The sequence below is a fragment of the Mytilus trossulus genome, unplaced genomic scaffold (assembly GCF_036588685.1).
Source record: "Mytilus trossulus isolate FHL-02 unplaced genomic scaffold, PNRI_Mtr1.1.1.hap1 h1tg000070l__unscaffolded, whole genome shotgun sequence".
NCBI lineage: Eukaryota > Metazoa > Mollusca > Bivalvia > Mytilida > Mytilidae > Mytilus > Mytilus trossulus.
In genome coordinates, this window is record NW_026963294.1 from 5,019,233 (window position 1) to 5,039,244 (window position 20,012).

At 33.0% G+C, this 20,012-nt stretch overlaps 1 protein-coding gene across 1 annotated transcript in view; it reads right to left on the minus strand.

Annotated features, from left to right (window-relative positions):
• Window positions 1-219: 219 nt before the first annotated feature.
• Window positions 220-20,012, minus strand: part of LOC134699556 (low-density lipoprotein receptor-related protein 5-like) — a 36,991-nt gene continuing 17,198 nt past the window's right edge. The window contains exons 3-4 of the mRNA XM_063561144.1: window positions 3,092-3,278; window positions 220-303 (exon numbers count right to left, since the gene is read on the minus strand). Coding sequence (XP_063417214.1) covers window positions 220-303; window positions 3,092-3,278 — 271 coding nt within the window. The remainder of the gene's footprint in view (window positions 304-3,091; window positions 3,279-20,012) is intronic.

A 20,012-nucleotide genomic window follows, 5' to 3' on the forward strand; every position in this document is an offset into this window, starting at 1 on the left:
ACGTATGATATCATTATTTCTGACTATAGATGTGTATTAACATACCTGATTGATTAAACACAAATATACTGTGAATAGAACTGGTATCGTTATACAGAACAGTCGGAGTGGATCCTAATGTTTTAGATAGCAGTAACAACTGATTGCCCTTTGCATAATATATGTAACTACCGACGACACGGATAGCATAGTAGTATCTTTGAACATGTGTTGAAAGTATTATTTTAACATCAGAGCCATCGTCTTTACAGGATTCCATGTCACCAACATATTTAATCCAGTACAGTCTGTTCTCTTCAGTGTCTACAATGAATTAAAACATGGAGTGGATAAACCATTATTCATTCGTACAAATGTAATATATGTACTTATTTGATTTATAAATCTGGTGTTTACGTCATGAATGATTCACAATGATTTACGACGACGTAAACAATTCAATACAATAAATGTTAACAAATGATATCACGATTTGTCCCTTCAACGTGTAGGTACATGTAGAAACAACTTAATCAGTATTTCGAATTTTTTTAACACTAATCTGTGAACAACAAATGACAAAACAATGACAAGTTGTCATATAATAAGTAATTTTACTACAAAGCTAACTAGTAACAGCATACCTATATCCATGCAATTAACAGGTGAGGATGTGAAGTTAGTGATCGTTCGCCTTTCAGATAGATCAAATCTAGACTTCAATATTCCTGTATTCCGTTCAACTATATACATCCACCTGTATGACGAATCAAAACGTAAAGTTCCTGGTTCAATTTGTGTTTAAGCATGTACGTAATGTTGTAATAAACATTCATTAGAGAAGCATATAATGCTACATATACAGATTATGATATATAAAACATGTGTTACATTAAATAATGGTGAATAGTACTATAAACCGACAGGTAAATATAAATTGTGCATATTGAGTTGACTTGGAAAAAGGATTGGTATATAACAACACAAACTTAAAAACGAGTATACGGAAGGAACTTATAAATTGCAATCGAACACTTTCTTTAAGTCAAAGATCGATTTTCAATGCTTCATTTTCAAAAAAGTGACACTTTCCTATAAAAAAAGCATTCAATTTAACAAACGACTTGCACAGAACGAGTTTGCTAGTGTTAACTTCCGAACAACACAACAGCCCAACTTAGCCTAATTTATCATGTATAAGTCATCATGACTGTTTTTTTCTTTATAAATCAGTCGACCCTTTATTAAAATGAATATGTATACTTTCAATATGATAAGACCCCCCTCTAATCATTTTAATGCATAAAAGACATGAACGATGTCCGAATTTTAATAACGTATAACACATTCATGGATAAGGAGATATGGGATGAACATATATTTAGATTAGATATGAACGACTCCCTTTAAACAAAAGGTATTTCTAATGGGATCCAAGATAAGGTATCTGCAAGTTTTATGTTGATACACCAATATCAATGCATTTGTTTTAAGAAAACAAATTCGTAATGATAATATTGTGATTGCATGTGTTCTTTTATATTCAGAATATTGAACGGCATGTATCACACACTAAGATGTGTATGCAATACTACTAATAACAGAGAAACTTGTAGTGCTTTAACATCTCTAGTGCAATCAAGATATTGTTTGAACTATAGTTCATGCAACACGACAGGCCCCCAACCACCATATCCCTCCCCACGTTAGGTAGGCGTTTGGAGTACATTATTTCCATATCCCGGATTCACAGTGACTATTGAGCTTGGTTTTGACAATCAACGTGACATGCGAGCTTAATTTAAAAAAAAACAGGTTTCTCAAATGACAATTTTCCTTAAAGAAAAACGACCAAAATGTCGGACAGTAGTAAACAAAAGGATTAACCTTGTTAAAAACACACCATGATTTTTTGGCGAAGGCAGGTACAATCTAAGATATCAACCTCCTAATATATAGTATATGTTTTGGGGAAATCAATGTCGTAATTGCATTATATTAACAACAAACACACCATTATGGAAGTATTTGTTTGAAGCAGATCGTACTGCATGTCAGATATTTAAATTATCAAAAAAAACTTCAATTTGAAACATATAATTTAAGGCAAATGTCCATGACATGTCGTGGTACCCAATATTATATGTCAGTGCATCCGAATATGTGACCTAGTTTTATGTGTACTCTTTGTGCCAAGTTATTGTCTCAAACAAATACAGATAGTTTATGCAAACTCAAAATATATTTTATCAGAAAGTAAAGTTGTAAAGGTTTACTATATCAATTGGAATACAAAACTATAGAAAATTGAATTGAAAAATAAATTCAATTTTCTATAGTTTTGTATTCCAATTACAGCATAACCTGTTAAATTAAAAAAAAAGCAAAACCTTATAAATGAGGGGAATGAAAATTAAAAAAAAACATATAAAAGGAAACTAAATCACACTGGCATATTTTACACGTTGATGACAACAAAGTTAACAAAACTAAAAACCTAAACCTGTCTTACAAAACCACATGTACTATATATCACATCTTAACTGTAGATCAAGTTGATGATGAACGAAAACAATTCTGCTACTGAAGATGCGCTTTGAAAATAATTTATCTTCAAATAGTAAAGAGACTATAATGATTGATAATCTAAGATTGATACAAATGTCTTGAGTTATTTTTTTAATTTTCAGTAACAGTTTAGACGGTAAATTTTCTTGTTAAGCAGATGCTAATATTGATTCATTGTATTTAATAGTTTTAATTAAGTTCTGGTTGATTATATGTTCATTCGATAAAGGATAGAAATCATGTGAAGCCTAATGGTGATGTCATATAGCCAACGAGTTGTATTACAATTTCTAGCATAACAGTAACAGTAACTTGAATCCTAATAACAAAACAAAGCCAATCATAACTAATTATAGATTGCAGTAAACAATTAAGTTCTCCAAAGACGACAATGGTAGCCTAGCTGGTATAAAAAATACATTTATAACAAAACATGAATGATAAAACACGTGTATTGTTCTGTTAACAAAATAAATTCATATTCGCTCAATTTCTTAAAAAAAAATAAAATGGAATACCTATTTGTTACATCAAGTCGTATTACCCAAGGCTCGATAAAAGTTGATAGAACAGTTACATTGCTTCCGTCTAGATTGCATCTTGAGAGGTGGTTTATAAAAGAATCAATCCAGTAGAGATGATCATTAGCTGAATCAACAGCTATTCCTGTTGGATATGACAATGACTGGACAACTGTCTGTAGTGTTGTAGTATTTGAGGGATAAGCAAATCTATAAACATTATAAAAAGTAATTGACATTAAATAAGATTAATCCGGCCACGTTTCGCACCTGTCCCAAGACAAGAGCCTCTGGAATTTGTTATTCTTATATACTTTTTTTTTAGTTCATTTCTATTTTTTGTTAAGTCTTAAGTTCATTTTTGATAAACGTGAACGCATTTTTGTTTTGATGCGTTAAAGTCTCCTTCCGTGTGTATGATTTTCTCTCTGTTTTGAAGGCCCATTAATGGTTTTCGGCTGTTCTCTGCTCTTTAGTTGGGTTGTTGACTCTTTGACACAATCCCCATTGCAATTCTTAAGTTTCTTCTAACTATGACGTGTTTACTGATCTTGTTATAAATACAAAACATCTCTACTGACTTATTCATAGAACACTCACAATAAATTGAATATGTTATATTATGAAAGCGACATAGTGTACGATACAATGACGAATTGATGTTGATGTTTTAGTTTAGACAGGTAACATGCAATTTTGCTTCAGATGTTAAGGTGTGTTTAGACATATATACCGAACACATCAATTAACGCTGCATTAAAGCTGAAAAATATTCAGTACTTGTTGAACACATACATCATAAACTTGTCGAGACTATGTATCGTATTGTTATCTATTGTTTTTTCTCAAAACCAACTTATGTAATCTTTATTTGTAAACTTAATCAAAACTATTTATGCAATTACAAGTTGTCATATTTCAGGACAACGTATTTAAAGTTATAATGTTTTCAGAAAATGTTATATTAGGATCTGCATGGACTACATACAGATTAGACTGTTAAGTTTCACATATGCTGAGTAAAGGATACAGTGATAGTATTTAGTAGTAGTAGTAAATTACTGGAATCGATTAAAATGTTTATTAAATCATTAAACACAGTCGCCAGTAATGTTAACAAAAATTAGCGGTATGCTTAAATTTGGTCTTACATTGTATTTATTAGATTTATAGAAATGAATGGAAATATCATATAGAAATGGGATATACTTAAATCAGATGATAAAAGGGGTATATATTTTCAGAATTATTAAAGAAACTAGTGGTAGTGGAAATAGAGGTATTTATGGTGGCGGAAGTAGTAGTAGTAGTAATATAAGAAGTAGTAGTAGTAGTAGTAGTAGTAGTAGTAGTAGTAGTAGTAATAGTAGTAGTAGTAGTAGTAGTAGTAGTAGTAGTAGTAGTAGTAGTAGTAGTAGTAGTAGTAGTAGTAGTAGTAGTAGTAGTAGTAGTAGTAGTAGTAGTAGTAGTAGTAGTAGTAGTAGTAGTAGTAGTAATATAAGAAGTAGTAGTAGTAATATAAGAAGTAGTAGTAGTAGTAGTAGTAGTATAGTAGTAGTAGTAGTAGTAGTAGTAGTAGTAGTAGTAATAGTAGTAGTAGTAGTAAAAATAGACGTATTAGTAGTAGTAGTAGTAGTAGTAGTAGTAGTAGTAGTAATAGTAGTAGTAGTAGTAGTAGTAGTAGTAGTAGTAGAAGTAGTAGTAGTCGTAGTAGTAGAAGTAGTAGTAGTGATATAAGTAAAGTTAAGTTATAGGGCAAACACCAGATTTTGGGTTTCTTCAGAAAAATAGCAGCCAGAACATTATCCAATTAACAGCTTATTGAGAAATCAATTATTCAAACACATGTTTATTTGTCTTCACAGCAGGAAATCTTCTGATTACCAAAATATTTGAGACGACTGACCAGAAATGACCATAAGATTACTACGTATATTCAAAAATATTGTTCCACATGTAAATAGATAGTTATCAGAATAAAAAATTCTGACTTTTGAATTTGATCTATACATGACCCTCCCCCCCCCTTTTCATGATACAAATTTTGGCAAGGCAAACATTTGAAAACAGAGTATTTGTGTTCAGTATTTAATTGTTTTTTTCATTGATAAACTAGGCCAACCTAAACATCTTGTAAAAGTTTTAAAAGATTAGAAACATACGTTTAAAAGATATGGCAACTCAAATATGGCATCTTTTACATACTAGTATCGGCCAAAATTGGAAGTTTCTGAAATATGAGTATAGGGTTAAATTTCTTAAATTTTTAATAAATCAATCCTAAATTGACAATAGCATAGCTAATAATGATAGCTGGGGTGAATATTAGTTCAGTATTACCCCTTTCTTGTTAGTTTGTCCATCCAGATTGAAAATTTTGCCAGAACTTTAATAGGGGGTATCAGAATCAACCCCGGAAAGTGAATTGAAAAAAAATGTGTCGGTTTTTTCTCATAAAACTAAGCATTTGGAGTGCTATACCAGTCAGTTGTTCTTGCAATTTTTTTTTTTAAATTTAACTGTTAGTTGTTTTGGTATTTTAGTTTAAATTACGCCCCACCCTCAAATTGGTTCATTAAATAAGAGAGAAATCTATTCAAAAAGTACATAATGGCCATATTTTTGTTCGTCTTTTGAAATAGGCCAGGCTTTTTGGCATGTGGATGAATCATCACATGGTTAAGTGTCTTGCATCATGATGACCTTTGTGTGACCTTCAAAAAAACTTCCATTTGTTTGTTTGTTTCACATTATTTTTGGGGCCCCTTATTATTATAGAGAATGGTTACTCTACTCAGTAATAATCTTGAATTTAGACGTGAGAAGAAATATTTTCACTTGTCTCTTGCAATAACACCACACTTTCTTTTTTATATTTATTTCAAAATTTCATTTGATAAAATAAAATAAATAACAAATTTTGCTATCCCTTCGAAATTTAAATTTGATAAAGCGAAAATAGCATGTTCTATTTATATCATATATGTGTACAGTTTCAACTATGATTCTAAAAATAGACTTTACTTTCCCTAAAATTGCGGACGGAATAGACACCCGTTAATTTTCTACACCTGTCAGGATAATGGTAGAAAAAAGATACTAGAAAGATATAGTGTTTTTTTATTCAGATGAATTAAAAAAGCAAAAATATGTGTCGTTTTTGGACTGAAACGAACGTTTTTTCTTCTTTTTGCCTTGTTCCGTGACATGTAAATGATGCACTGGTGGTTGATTATCCCTCTTGGTATCTTCTAACTTTTTACATGAATAAAAATCATGCAATAAAATATTCAATTGCACTTTATAAAATATGACAGCAATTATGAAATTATAAATTATTCGTAATTTTTTTTTACATTACTACATGTATTACTAAGGCCATATCATATTTCAATAAAAAATACATGTCTCGTTTATTTTTATTTTTATTGTGGAGTCCATTCAGTACTGATTTAATCAATTTGATGAGAAGATCTACGAACATAATCATTATGTAATTGTCCAGGGAATATTATTAATTCGGTTAAAATTTCATTGTCGCAGGGAGCTACAAAATGTACCATTTGAGAGTGGAGTAGAAGGGGTCCTGATCCCGAAATCCGATTAAAAACACAAAATCCCGAGGTCCCGAATTTAAATAAATTTAAATCCCGACATCCGGAAATTCGAAAAAATAATTTCCAGATCATGAAAAGGTCAATCCCTAAATTCTGACCTTAAACACTCGATTCGGAAGTCCTGATAAACGTCCTATCCACCCTAATGTGAGGAGGGGTAAAAAACGAAGACAGTTATGGTCTTTCCTCTTTCTGTTTCACTCATTTCTAATGTCCTGGTTTTCTTTTGGTAAATTTATTTCACTTTGAAATTCCCAATTATGTCTCATTGAAGATTCATTTATGGAAAATGAGTTACTTTAAATAAATTAAATGATTAAATGAATAACAAAGGGTGTACAACTGGTCTTAGCAATAATGTAAATATTCTGATCATGATCTTTTAAAAGCTTGCATATTGTACATAATTTTAAAACGTAGCAATGAATCAGACTATGAGTCAGAGTTATTTTTTCTTATGTGTTCTGTACCCCCTTAAGTGTATAACTTAATCTACAATATAAATATGAATAATGCATTACTGATTTTGTAAAATAATATTCTTTTGTATACTGGAATACCTTGAGAAATTATCAAATTTAATGTTCTTGTACCACAGGCACACTTCGAAAATGTTTTCTCTTAATAACGGTGTCAAAAAGTTTTGACATTTTTATAAGTTCCAGTTTTAAAATTTGGTATTTGTCAAGCCTGCAAATAAAGTGACAAAATCTAGACATAACAATGCTTCTATGGGGATCAGATTTATATAAGTTCTTCTTGTTTCCAAATCCCTACATTTCTAGCATTACGTTATTGCAACTAGTGCACTTTAGAAAATTAAATACAGGTTTGAAATTACACTAATCCTTCTCTAGTGGTGTCACATCATTTAGATTCATTCTTTAGTTATTTTCTTTTTTAAGTGCGGCGATATCATTTTGTCTGGATTTTATTTCAACTGTTCTGTATTTTGCTGAAGGTTAGAACTATTTTTGTTTAATAAATATTTAGATACAGTCTTGGGTTTAAGTTAATTGATTTTTATTACATTAAATATTTCACCTTCATAAATTTAGATAACAGAATTTAACGAAACGCTGAATCCCAATAACTAAGAGGAGGAAAAACAACATGTTGAGCAGCAATTAAAGGCCCTAAAGAATAGAGGTTGTTACAATGAAGAGGCATGGAACGTAAATAATGGTTATAAAAGGCACTATCAGACCTCCAAAAACCAGCTGAAATGATTTCCGACATAGAGGAGGAATTAAAAATGTTCCAAGAAGAGGCTAAAGCTCTAACTTCATGTGCTTTAACTTGATGTTTAACTAAAACTTCAGAAGAAGCAGACTTATAAGCCAAAATGATAGTATTGCAAATCCAGGTAAAAATGGTTTTAGCTGAAATGTCAGAAATTCCTTTTTTAATAGGAATGAACAACCTAGAAGAACCAGCAGATCTTAATTTAGCTGAAGAAGCTAGGTAAACAAGCAAGGCTCTCACTGGACACAAAACCTGATTATCCGCCGTGGGAGGTAACGCAGGAATAGTAATTAAACCAGAACCTTTATCAGGTAACTGGTTCTTTGCTAAAAAAAGATGGATCAGTGAGAAGAGTAACTGAAGACTTATCAGCCGCAAAGCGGAGACAAGACTCAGAAATTGACAAGGCATGAATCTCACTCCTTCTGCGACCCGTAGCCAAAGCTATCAGAAAACAACATTTATAAGATAAAAATTTCAAGGAGACTGAATGTAAAGGTTCAAAAGGTGGGAACTGAAACACCTTCAAAACTAAACCTAAGTCCCAAGAAGGAACCAAACGCCTTTGACGAGGTCTATTAAGGCAAAAGTTTTTTATCAACAAAGACAAAAACTCATTGTCACCAAAATCAGAGCCTCCTGAAAGTGATATTGTTCTGGCTATGGCAGATCTATATCCCTTTATAGTAGGAGGAGAATAACCCTTTTCTTCAAAAAGATGAAGGAAAAAATGCGCTAACTGTTGGACAGTAACTGTGATAGGATCAATCTGTTTCGACAGACACCAAGTACAGAAAATTGACCATTTGGAGTCATACACTGCTCCTGTAGATTGTCTGACTGATCCTGAGATACGCTTGGTTGCTCCCTCAGAAAAGCCTCCCTTTCTGAGGGAATTCCTGACAGTAACCAAGCGTGCAGATGGAAAGATGAATAGGAGGATTGACCTCCTCCAACACACCCTTCTGTATAAGAATGTTCACTTCGTCTTGTAACAACTGATTCTTTTGAGAATCCTTTGTCACTGACAGATTGATTGGAACAGGAGAAAGAGGAGGCTGTTCCAGAAACTGAAGTTCCAATCTCCTCCGTAAAATCGAACGTACCCACTTGTCTGAAGTTATCAGAGCCCATTGATCTAGAAAGTTGGACAGCCTGCCCCCCACTGGAAGAAGAGGAAGAGGAGAAGTATAGTTTTCCTCTTCCAGTGGGGAACGATTAAACGGAGGGGACAACACATCACTTACCCTGCTTCTTTCCCTTAACAACTTTAGCTTTCTTCTCACTAGAATAGTTGGGACGAGAAAAAGCTGGTCTCTTCGTAGGCTGTGAATTTGAAGAAGAAGAAGAGGTAGAAGCCTTGGGTTGATGAGAAGAAGAAGGATTGTTAACCTGAGTGGTCTTGACAAATCTTTTCCCATCAGTGACCTTTACATCCACCTTGACCACAGGAGGGGCCTTATTCAACTCCTCCTGTAACTGCTCTAAGGAAACAGAGAACAACTTGTCCTTAGAACTGACAAGTATCTGCTGAAGCGCTTCAGAGACAGTTGATTTATCAAGAATCTCCTGTCTCTTAGCAAGAGTAAAGTTGGCCACAGTACCAAGACGAATTGAGACATTCCAAGACTCTTGTCTACCTGAAGCAGCATAGACCTCAAGTCTGAAAATTCCTCCCCTTTGTCATTTTAAAGAGACCCAGCTGCTGACAAAAAGTGCGCAGCTGTCTCAAGAACAAAAGTCAAACACCTCAGATTATTCTCTGACTTGACAAAAGAAGCTTGAGAAAGTCTGAGGCCATCCAAAGGTTTCGAACCAAGTAAACTAGAAAAAGCCCTGTCACAATTAGGAGCCGACATACCCAAGGAAGATCCATGGATCTCAAAGTCCTTAGATCTACATCTCCCTGGGTAAGAGGCAGGTCCGAAACCAGAGAACTTACTACCACCAGTTGTGCTAGTGTTAGCAAGATTCTCAGCCAGAGAAGAGTTTACAAAAGACAAAGCAGTTGTAAAGTGCCCCGACTCTTGAAAAGAATAATACCCCTTAGACTCTGGCTTGACTATACCTGAGCAAGCCATGAAATCCGAAAGAGTAGAAGAAACCCTAGGTGGAGACGACATGGGCATATTTGACATATCCCTGCGAATCGAGTAGACCAGACTCCTAAGACAATCAGAATTGCCCGAAGAAGGCTCCTTAGGAATGAAAGCATCTCCCTCTGTGCTTACTACACTGTCAACATCTGAAATACCACCTTGGTCATCCAAGAAGTTACCCTCTTGACTTCTAGGAGCCAAAGACACCGAGTCGTCTTCCAACAACTGTCTAGGAGGTCTGACAGGGTCCTGTACAGGATCCTGAGACAGACCCCTAGACTCCATCAGATCAAGCCTGTTACCAAACTCCATAAACTTAGCATTCACAGTAGCTTGAATCTTGTGTATGGACGTGGTAAGACTCCTCATCTCATCCTTAAAAGAGGATGACTCTGAAGAGGGTCTACCACCAAACCCCTGACCAAACCAAACTGATTGAGCCGAATACGGGTCAAAGGGCTGGGGATAAGGCGGCAAGTTGGGCATACCCATAGACATGGGAGGGTAGGCAAAATTCATGGTCCACCTAGTCCTGGAAAAGGGGTCACTCCTGATGCCAGCTGGTAGAGTCTCCTGTCTGCTTGTCGTGCAAGACACAGGAGACGTTGGTATCTGTACAGGCCTAGTAACGGTGTGTGATACCCCGCTAGGCCTAGATAGCCTCAACTGACTGGCACCGGGAGTGAACGGCAAAGTCCTGACAGGAACATAATCTGAGTCCTGTTCCATACCAACACCTGAAACACCTGGAAATTCCAAACTTCTATCCCAAAAGTCATCAGAATGGGTGGCCGAACGCCAAGGGGACAACAAATTACTGTTGGAAGTGTGTATTTGACTGTCACTTACCCCTTGGGTAGCCGAAGCTGGAATTTTATCCATAATATTCAGATAAAATTATGATAAATTATCTAAATATACTTATAATAAACAAAAAATATCAATTTAAATTTCTATATATATATAATAAACAACTTGTTTGCAAAAAAAAAATGTTTCCTCCTCCACAAAAGCGTGCAGCATGCGTTGCTGAACCGGAAAAAATGATGAATGTTTAGGAAGCACATGTGTCAGGTGGGAGAGGTTGTCACGGGTTCATGGTTCTTTTTCTGGCTGGTTTCCTGTTGAATAATGCAGCGAGTGGACTGATATCTAAATTTATGAAGGTAAGGTATTTAATGTAATAAAAATGGTGGTTTTACCGAATTGCATGCGATAATGACTTTTATATGTTTAGACATATTCATCCTGCAATAAAACCGCATAAAGCATGGACAATTGCGAAACAGTTTCCCGAACTTCGTGTCTCCGCCAAGTATTTATTGACTTATGTTCTATAGTACGTTATGAAGATGAACATTTAATTTGCGACAAATGTGGAAAGTTCTTTTTGAATATCGCTGAACACTTACTGGTATCCTGTGATTTTATACAAGACAAAAGAGATGATCTATGGCAAGACATTATTTACATTAATCCCATTCAGTTCAGTGTTTTTTATGGACAGTCTTTCGGCACATGAATTCACAACAACAATTCTCTCTTGCAATACGTCATATGAATTAGAAAATGATGAATTAACTTTTTTCTCTAAGACTTGTGTTCGTCACGTTGAAAAGATCTGCAGATATTTCTACAATCGATAGAAGATGTGTCCGTTATCAATATTATAGACATATTAACTTTAAACAGTGACTTTGATTCTTTGTTTTTTTGTAATTTTCTGATTTACATATTTTCATGTACACCAAATCTCTATAATAGAGGAAATAAAGTTATATATATTGTGCTTTGGTATATTTAGAATCTGTAATAAACCTTAATTATCTGGAAAATGAGATAATGAATTATCTAACGGTATTTTTTTATATAAATTATCTGCAAAATGAGATAATGAATTATCTGACGGTATTTTTTATATAAATTATCTGCAAAATGAGATAATGAATTATCTGGAATTGAGATAATGAATTATCTGACGGTATCTGGCAAACGATTGTCGTCCAATTATAACACTCGTTATATTGTTCTTTGGTATATTTAAACTTAAATTATCTGGAAAATGAGATAATACATTATCTGAAATCAGATAATTAATTATCTGGAGATAAATTAGGATTATCTAAAAATCGTTCAGATAATCCTAGATTTTCTTAATATTTTAAAATAAACCGGGATTTTCTCCAGATAATGAACTTTATGTATTTTCTGAGATAAACTAGGATTTTTTCAAATTTGAATTAAGCTGAGATAATCTTAGTTTATCTGAGATAAACCGGGATAATCTCAGATAAACTTAGTTTATCTGAGATCATCTAAGATTATTTAATAAAAGTGGTTCAGGCGTGCCATACATTCCATCGTTGTCACTTTCACCTGACATACAAATCACATATTGTTATTACGGCCCGTTATTTCCACCTGGACACAGGCCTTATATAATATATATATTACCTAATAATAGCGGATAGTAAATTCAGTAGAATATAACATGTATCATCGCACTGACTTCTTAAATGTATTTTGAACTGACAATTGTAAATAGTATTTTTAGTTATTTTAAAACTAAGAATGAAAATCGGGAATGTGTCAAAGAGACAACAACCCGAAAAGAACAATTGACAGCCGAAGGCCACCAGTTATATTTGCTAATGTTTTAGTTTCGAATAAGGCAAAAGCCATTGTATTTTCAGAAAATCTCTAAACGGATAATGAGAGTTTAGTGACCTTGACTTGCTAACAGCCCTAGCACTGTCTCTAAACATTGTCGAATTTAAGAGCCTGTATCAATTAAGGGATATGCTACCTAGCTTTTGGTGTTTACAAAAATATACATTTCAGAACCAAATTGTGGCTTCTTTATATTTATACCAAAATTGAGTTCAAAACAGTATTTTGTCGAAGAGAACTATTACCCAAAGTGCAACATGCGAGAAGAAGTTTCATTTCCCTTATTGTTTTTAGTGGTGTGACTAATCTTTCGAGATTACGTCACGGAAATATATCTTAAATGAAAAGGTGCAACTGGGTGCATCCCTCAAAAACAAATTTAAAAAAATCTAAATATATAAAATGACGGATATTCGTCAATCAGACAGCAATCCAAGAATAAGAGGTTTAAGCATACATGTACCCCGCGCTGGTATCAACTTACTGAGTTGTGAGTAAAATTCAATATACATGTAGGACTGTGAAACGGGAAATACACGAAAGATTTGTTTTTATACGTACGATTGAGTAGCATTCCCTAAATACATACGGGTCCACAAACTATTCTTATGATTATATAATGGTAAATGAGGATCTCATTAGAGAAACAAATTAAGTAACGATACATGTAGAAGCAAGAATAATTTCCATTTGCAAAACATCAAATAGGAACGCAGCAACTTGAACTATAACATCCATAGGCAATAACACTATAGTAAATGCTTTATATACTGACATTGAAACAAATATACTGCTCATAATAATTGCACATATGTAGACTTTAATTAAGATATCCCGCGTTTTATAAAACATCGCACTCCATTGCACCAAAGTCTGCTGGTCTGCTCCAAAGTGTGCTGAGCTATTATTTCATTATTCAACCCAATGTAACGCAAAACAAATAATACCGTTTTGAGCTATAAAACAAAGGCAACCCTTTATACTAGTCAAAAATTGCTTGGTCTTGATAGATGCATACGAAACTTCAATTAATTGTTTGTATTTTATTATATCCGATAGAAAAGAACAAAAATTGGATAAAAACTACCGATTTTTCTATGAAACAAAATTTATCCTTATTGGAGTCTTTGTCATATGGATTCATAAAGGACAAAAAAATCTCCTCAGTAACAGAACAAAAAACACCCCATGGTAAAAAAAAACACGGGTGCGTCTAAAGGAGTCCTTAGTGCACTAAGAACTTATAACATGCCACTAAGGACTAGATGGGATTCTGTTACATGTAATTTCTTTTCATATTATGGTATATTTCGATATTTAATGCATAAATTTCAAATTTTATAGAAAAGTAATAATAAATAAACAAGATATTCAACATTATCAAGACACGCGCCTGTTTTTCTTTGATATGCCGAAAATCAATGAACCGTCTTACACGTGTCAAATTACACAACTGATTACACGGGAATCCTCCTATCTGATGTCTTAACGTTTAATCGATAAGATCGGTAAAATTGGATACTTATAAATGAATAATTCTTGGGAAAAAAATCAGAACGAAGAAGTATTTTCTCAAGTGTATTTTGAAATCATTTCAAGTAAATGATAAATTTGTCAACAGAGTAATAGATCTAATGTCGGTTTTTAAAAGACCGCATACAAATTTTGCGTTCGTATATTGGTATCACTTTGTCGTCGTCCGTCGTCAGCTTGACTTCTTCGTGGAGCGTTTTCACAAATTGTGGTATACTTTGTTGTTTCCAGTTAATCGCCATTTTGAATACGTGTTTTATAGATTTGCAAATGATACTTGTCCACACATGAACATGTTGAAGCTGGTTACGAGGTTTCAATACATATTCGTACAATAGTTCTTAAAGTTTTTGAAAATACATGTTGAAGTTTTGATAACAAGAAAAAGATGTGGTATGATTTGGGATGAGACAACTCATCGCAAAATATAAAATGACACAGAAGTTTTCACCATAAGTCACCCCACGGCCTTCAACAGTGAGTAATGAACGCACCACAGTAACTATTTCATAAATTATCTCATACAATATGTTAAACAGACAATTTGTTAAAAAAAAATCGTAAAGGTTCCGGGGAACCCAGTGTCTTGCCTATTCTTTCTGTTAATCGCATGCTCAACAACAATGAGGAAATAAATCAATAAAATATTCTTGTTGATACTATCTTTTGATTGAAAAAAGTTTCTGTCCAAGTTTGGTAAAAACCCAGGACAATTTATGAATCTAATAAATTTTTTAAAACTTCCTGATACTATCTTATAATTATTAACAAGCTTCTGTCCAAGTTTTATAGAAATCCAGGATAGTTTAAGAAACGGTCATTACAATTTCAAAGACGCCGACGGGATGTAGGATCGCTTAGTCTCGCTTTTTCGACTAAAGTCGAAGACTCGACAAAAAACATACAAATCAGATTTCTTTTGACATACGGGCGCACTAGGCTTTTTTATACGCCCGTCAACATTTTGACGGGACGTTTTATGGTATACAAATGTCCGGCGTCCGTCCGTCCGCATGTCGCACTGTAACTTGAGAACCGCTTATCCATTTCATGAAACTTAACATAGTTGTTTCTTATGATGGTTTTCGGAATTTACTCATATTTTTAGTGAAACCATTTGTATTTACACGCATCTTTGTTGGAATTAAAATAAAAACAAAACACTTATAAATATATATATATTCCTTTTGTCTCCGTATATCTTACATAAACATTTTAACAAGCTGACCACACTCTTATTTATAAGTTGGCGCACATCAAAGTCGTGCTCCTATGGCAAACAATTTTGTTGCAAAAGAAATAAAACAACAGCAAAATTATTTGTCCTTTTCATCATTTTAAATAAGAACAACACATTTAATTATAAATATTTGAAGCATAAATCTTTTCGATACAATTGTTTTAAATCACTTAAAATAAAATAGATCGTCATTGTTTAATAAGTTTCTATATATATATGTTATTTGGCACGTGCCAAACGGTTCATTGATTTTCGGCATATCAAAGAAAAACCGGCACGTGTCAAAATAATGTTGAATATTTCGTTTATTTATGATTATTTTTCTGTAAAATTTGAAATTTATGCATTAAATATCAATCTCTAACATGATATATAAAAATAATACATATAACAGCACTCCTTCTAGTCCTTAGCAGCATTGTATAGTCAAAGTCTTAGTGCACTAAGGATTCCTTAGCAGTGTTTAGACGTACCGATAAAAAAAAAACATCCGTCATTCTTTTATAGTCATATAAGGTTAACAACTAGTCTGTTTCCCGGCCGTTATTGAAATTCTTGACAATACCTTAATATAAATTATGTATGTTCCGAATGCATACTGAATGTTTTACGGAGGGGACCAACCTAGTCAGTAACAACGTACTATTGTAAATTATTTTTCGGATAATAATCTTTTAAACATACATTAAAAACGGTGTCATTGATAGGCAACCATGAACACAATAAAAAATGAATCCTTGAAAGTGTTCCATGTTTATTCCATTCAAGTAAAGACTTGTTATGATAATACCATATATTTAACTAATTTATAAAAAAAAAAACAAAAAAAAAACAAGATTATATCTTAAACTTGTAAATCCAATTTCAAGTTTTAAAAGTTCCTCAATTTAAAATAATACATGATGTATTTGCGTGATTTTATATTTGTTTAATTAAAATAATGCATTCAAATACATATAATGTTTATTTTTATTCAATTTTCCACAAAACATTTTAGCTTATTTTAAAAGAAAGTAAGTATGACTGTACATTTTATTTAAATTATTTATATACATATACTTTAACCGTGAGAAAAAAATATAAGCTTTGGTGAGCTCTATAACCGACTATCATATAAAAACCGCAATGTATGAACGTTACACACTTAAAGATGAACGTTTCACAAATGCACGTTATCTGATCTACACAATTATACACGATTGACGAACGAACGATACACGGTTATAAGAATGAATGATTGATGAACGCACGATATACGCACGATACACGGTTAAGAATGAATGATTGATGAGCGCACGATACACGCACGATACACGCACGATACACGATTAAGAATACACGATGCACGCACGTTACACGGAAAATACACGGAACGATGAATGATGAACGCACGATTGGTACACGCACGATACACGCACGATGCACGCACGCAACACGCACGATACACGATGAACGCACGGAATAATGGTCAGTTTGAATTTTAGAAGGTCTGTAAATGTTTTTTTCCTCGAATCCCGAAAAGTGAAGAGTTTTTAATACGTGTAAATCCCGAATTCACACAAACGACGTTTATAAATGATCTGTTCAAGAGTTTAATTTCACTTTTCAAAATATTTCAGACACGTTAATAATATATGTTATTAGTAATAGAGAAAAAAAAATGTTTGATGAAAATTTTCGATAACATTTATTTATTTTTGTTCGTCGTACCATTGTAATTTATGTTTAAAGTCATAAGAAACCTCAAATCAAAAAAAATAATGCATATGTTTTTTTATAACTCAATGGATAGTTTTCATTATAAAACTTATGTACATATACTTTTTTCTGAAGAAAATTCTTTAATTTATTCATATTTAGAACAAGTTTACTTTATTTTAATTGTTTCCAGGAAGCAATTTCCCCGACATATTTTCCGTATGCAAAGTGACCTCAGTGTGACCCATCCGGTGATCACAATACGCATGGATGTCTTTAAAATAAACTATTATCTGAATTAACATGTTAAACACGTGCTCAATTTCCATGTTTTTTTGTTGATTTTTTGTCGATTGTTGACAAACAGGTGACAATCGTTAAACTTCGGCTTCAAAACACAAATTTAATTACCTGCCATATTTTCACAACAACACTGACCGATTAAAAAAAATGACGATTATACGAAATTTACACGAAAAAAATGATAAATTCGTGCACAGAAGATTAAGTTTATGATGTTTGTATGCATTGGTTCAAGAATTGGAAGAACATTATGTTTCACCGGTCACTCGTTTCTTATGACTTTAAAGTGACTTATAGACCCACAGGGTCGGGTGTTCTAATTATTGTTTTTATATCTCACTGTATTATATAATATTTTGTGAAAAACACATGTCACTGTAATAAATAATTTACTTACTTACTCACTTACTTATTAGTGCTAGCTTCACAAAGAAAATATCCACTGACATGCATAATATTTAGTGCCATGGGTCAGGCATGGTCTGTCTGATTTTATAGGGATGCCAATATGGAAAATCAAAGATAAGATTGATTGAACCATTGTAATTGCAACCGATCTTACTTTCACTTGAATACATTAACCTGTTATCTTGTCGACTTTACAGCTAATTTCCTAATGCTTGTAGAGTAAAGCTTTGATAGGCTTCCTTGCTTAGTTTATATAAACATGGATTCAAGCTTTGTAAATAACATTGACATCTTCAAACAATATAGAGGCATATTTTAATCTGTATATATTATATTTAAATTTGATTGGACATTATAGCAATTACAATTGTAAAATATACAAACTAAGCAAGCAAGCTAACCAAAGTTTCGCTTTACATGCATAAGAAAATTAGCTGTAAACATACAAATAGCCGCTATATCACGAGAAGAGACCACGATAAAATTTGAAAGTTAAACAAATCTTAGTTTTCACGAGAACGAATATATTGTTCAAGAGTTGTAGTGATCAGATCATCAATGACATAATTTTAAAAATAAGACGACAAGGTTGAAAATAGTTCTAGACGTCTTATAGCAAGAAAGTGTCCTCACTCAGCTTGTGGTTTTGTGTTGGTGGTGGATAGAGGCACATCGACTTACAATTGACCATTTCTCTGCGGTTACAATTAAAGCTCGAGGTCGAAATCGACACTAGGGAGATAACATTAAATTTTTACAAGGTAGGGGTGGGGGAGTTGTGGCCAAGATGGAATATGTTGTCAAGCAAACTTTTTCGTGCATGTGACTTCATATTTGAAAAGGGATAAGAAATGTCTTACTTGATAAGTTCTGCATTGCATTTAAAACATCCATTGCAAGAATATCGTATAATTAGAAATCATTGTCCGCTGTTGGAAGTTTAATTTTGCCATTTTTCGTGCTTGTCATAAAACAATATTTCAGGTGTTTCGATTGTTAAACTCGTTGAATCAGAAAACGAACATATTCCATCTCAACCTGAGAAAGAGTGGCTCATTTACATTAATTTTATCAATGATTATCGTTTATAAGATGTTGTACTTTCAATGCTATTTATAAACGCCGAGTAAAATTTTAAATGTTTGGTATAAAATTTTTAAATTGTTCATCTTAAAAAGTATTCAGAAGACAATGGGACATATCGAAGAATCTTTGAGTTCTGACGAAAACTATAGTGTTTTTATTCTATCTTTCCACAAAGTATATAAAAGTACCAAGCGTTTTTCTCAACTTTGACAACCTTATTCTGTAACAGATCTTGGCAGAATTTTTCAACGGCAATTTTCAAAGCGCTTAGACTATTACAGTGCATCGTTACAATTCAAATACGATTTAATGGTATAGAAACACTTTGCAGCTGACTAACTATTGACAAAAACATGCTACATTTGAGAAAAATGGCTGTAAAGATTTTACATATATCTGCCGTCGCCATATTGGGATAGTCGTAATTCCAGTTACGGTTATCAGTTTAATACCAGTGCAGTTGAGTAAAATGGTGCAGTTATTCAAATGCAGATTTAAATATTATCAATATTAAACCCAATACCGCAAGCACCTATGGTCATCTTGGTGAGGATAGTATTCACTATTTTGTAAGTGCCCTTTTATCAACGAAGCAAGAGAAATATTGTTTTCAAAATTAGAAATATCTACTATATAAAAAAGAAGATATGGTATGATTGCCAATGAAACAACTATCCACAAAAGACCAAAATGACACAGACATTAACAACTATAGGTCACCGTACGGCCTTCAACAATGACCAAACCTATACCGCATAGTCAGCTATAAAAAAACAAATATGTAAAACATAAACAAACGACAACCACTGAATTACAGGCTCCTGACATGGGTCAGGCACATACATAAATAATGTATATCCATTTTGCTTTTATTAGCTGGTGACGGAGACATATATCAGAAATACACTAAGATTAAGAACAGTCAATTAAAATTCGGAATTACTATACTTCTCAACTCTTCACTACAGTTCAGTTTTATATATTACTCTTATACGTTTTGTTTTTGAAAAAATGCTATATTTTGTCAAAAGATAAGCACAATAAC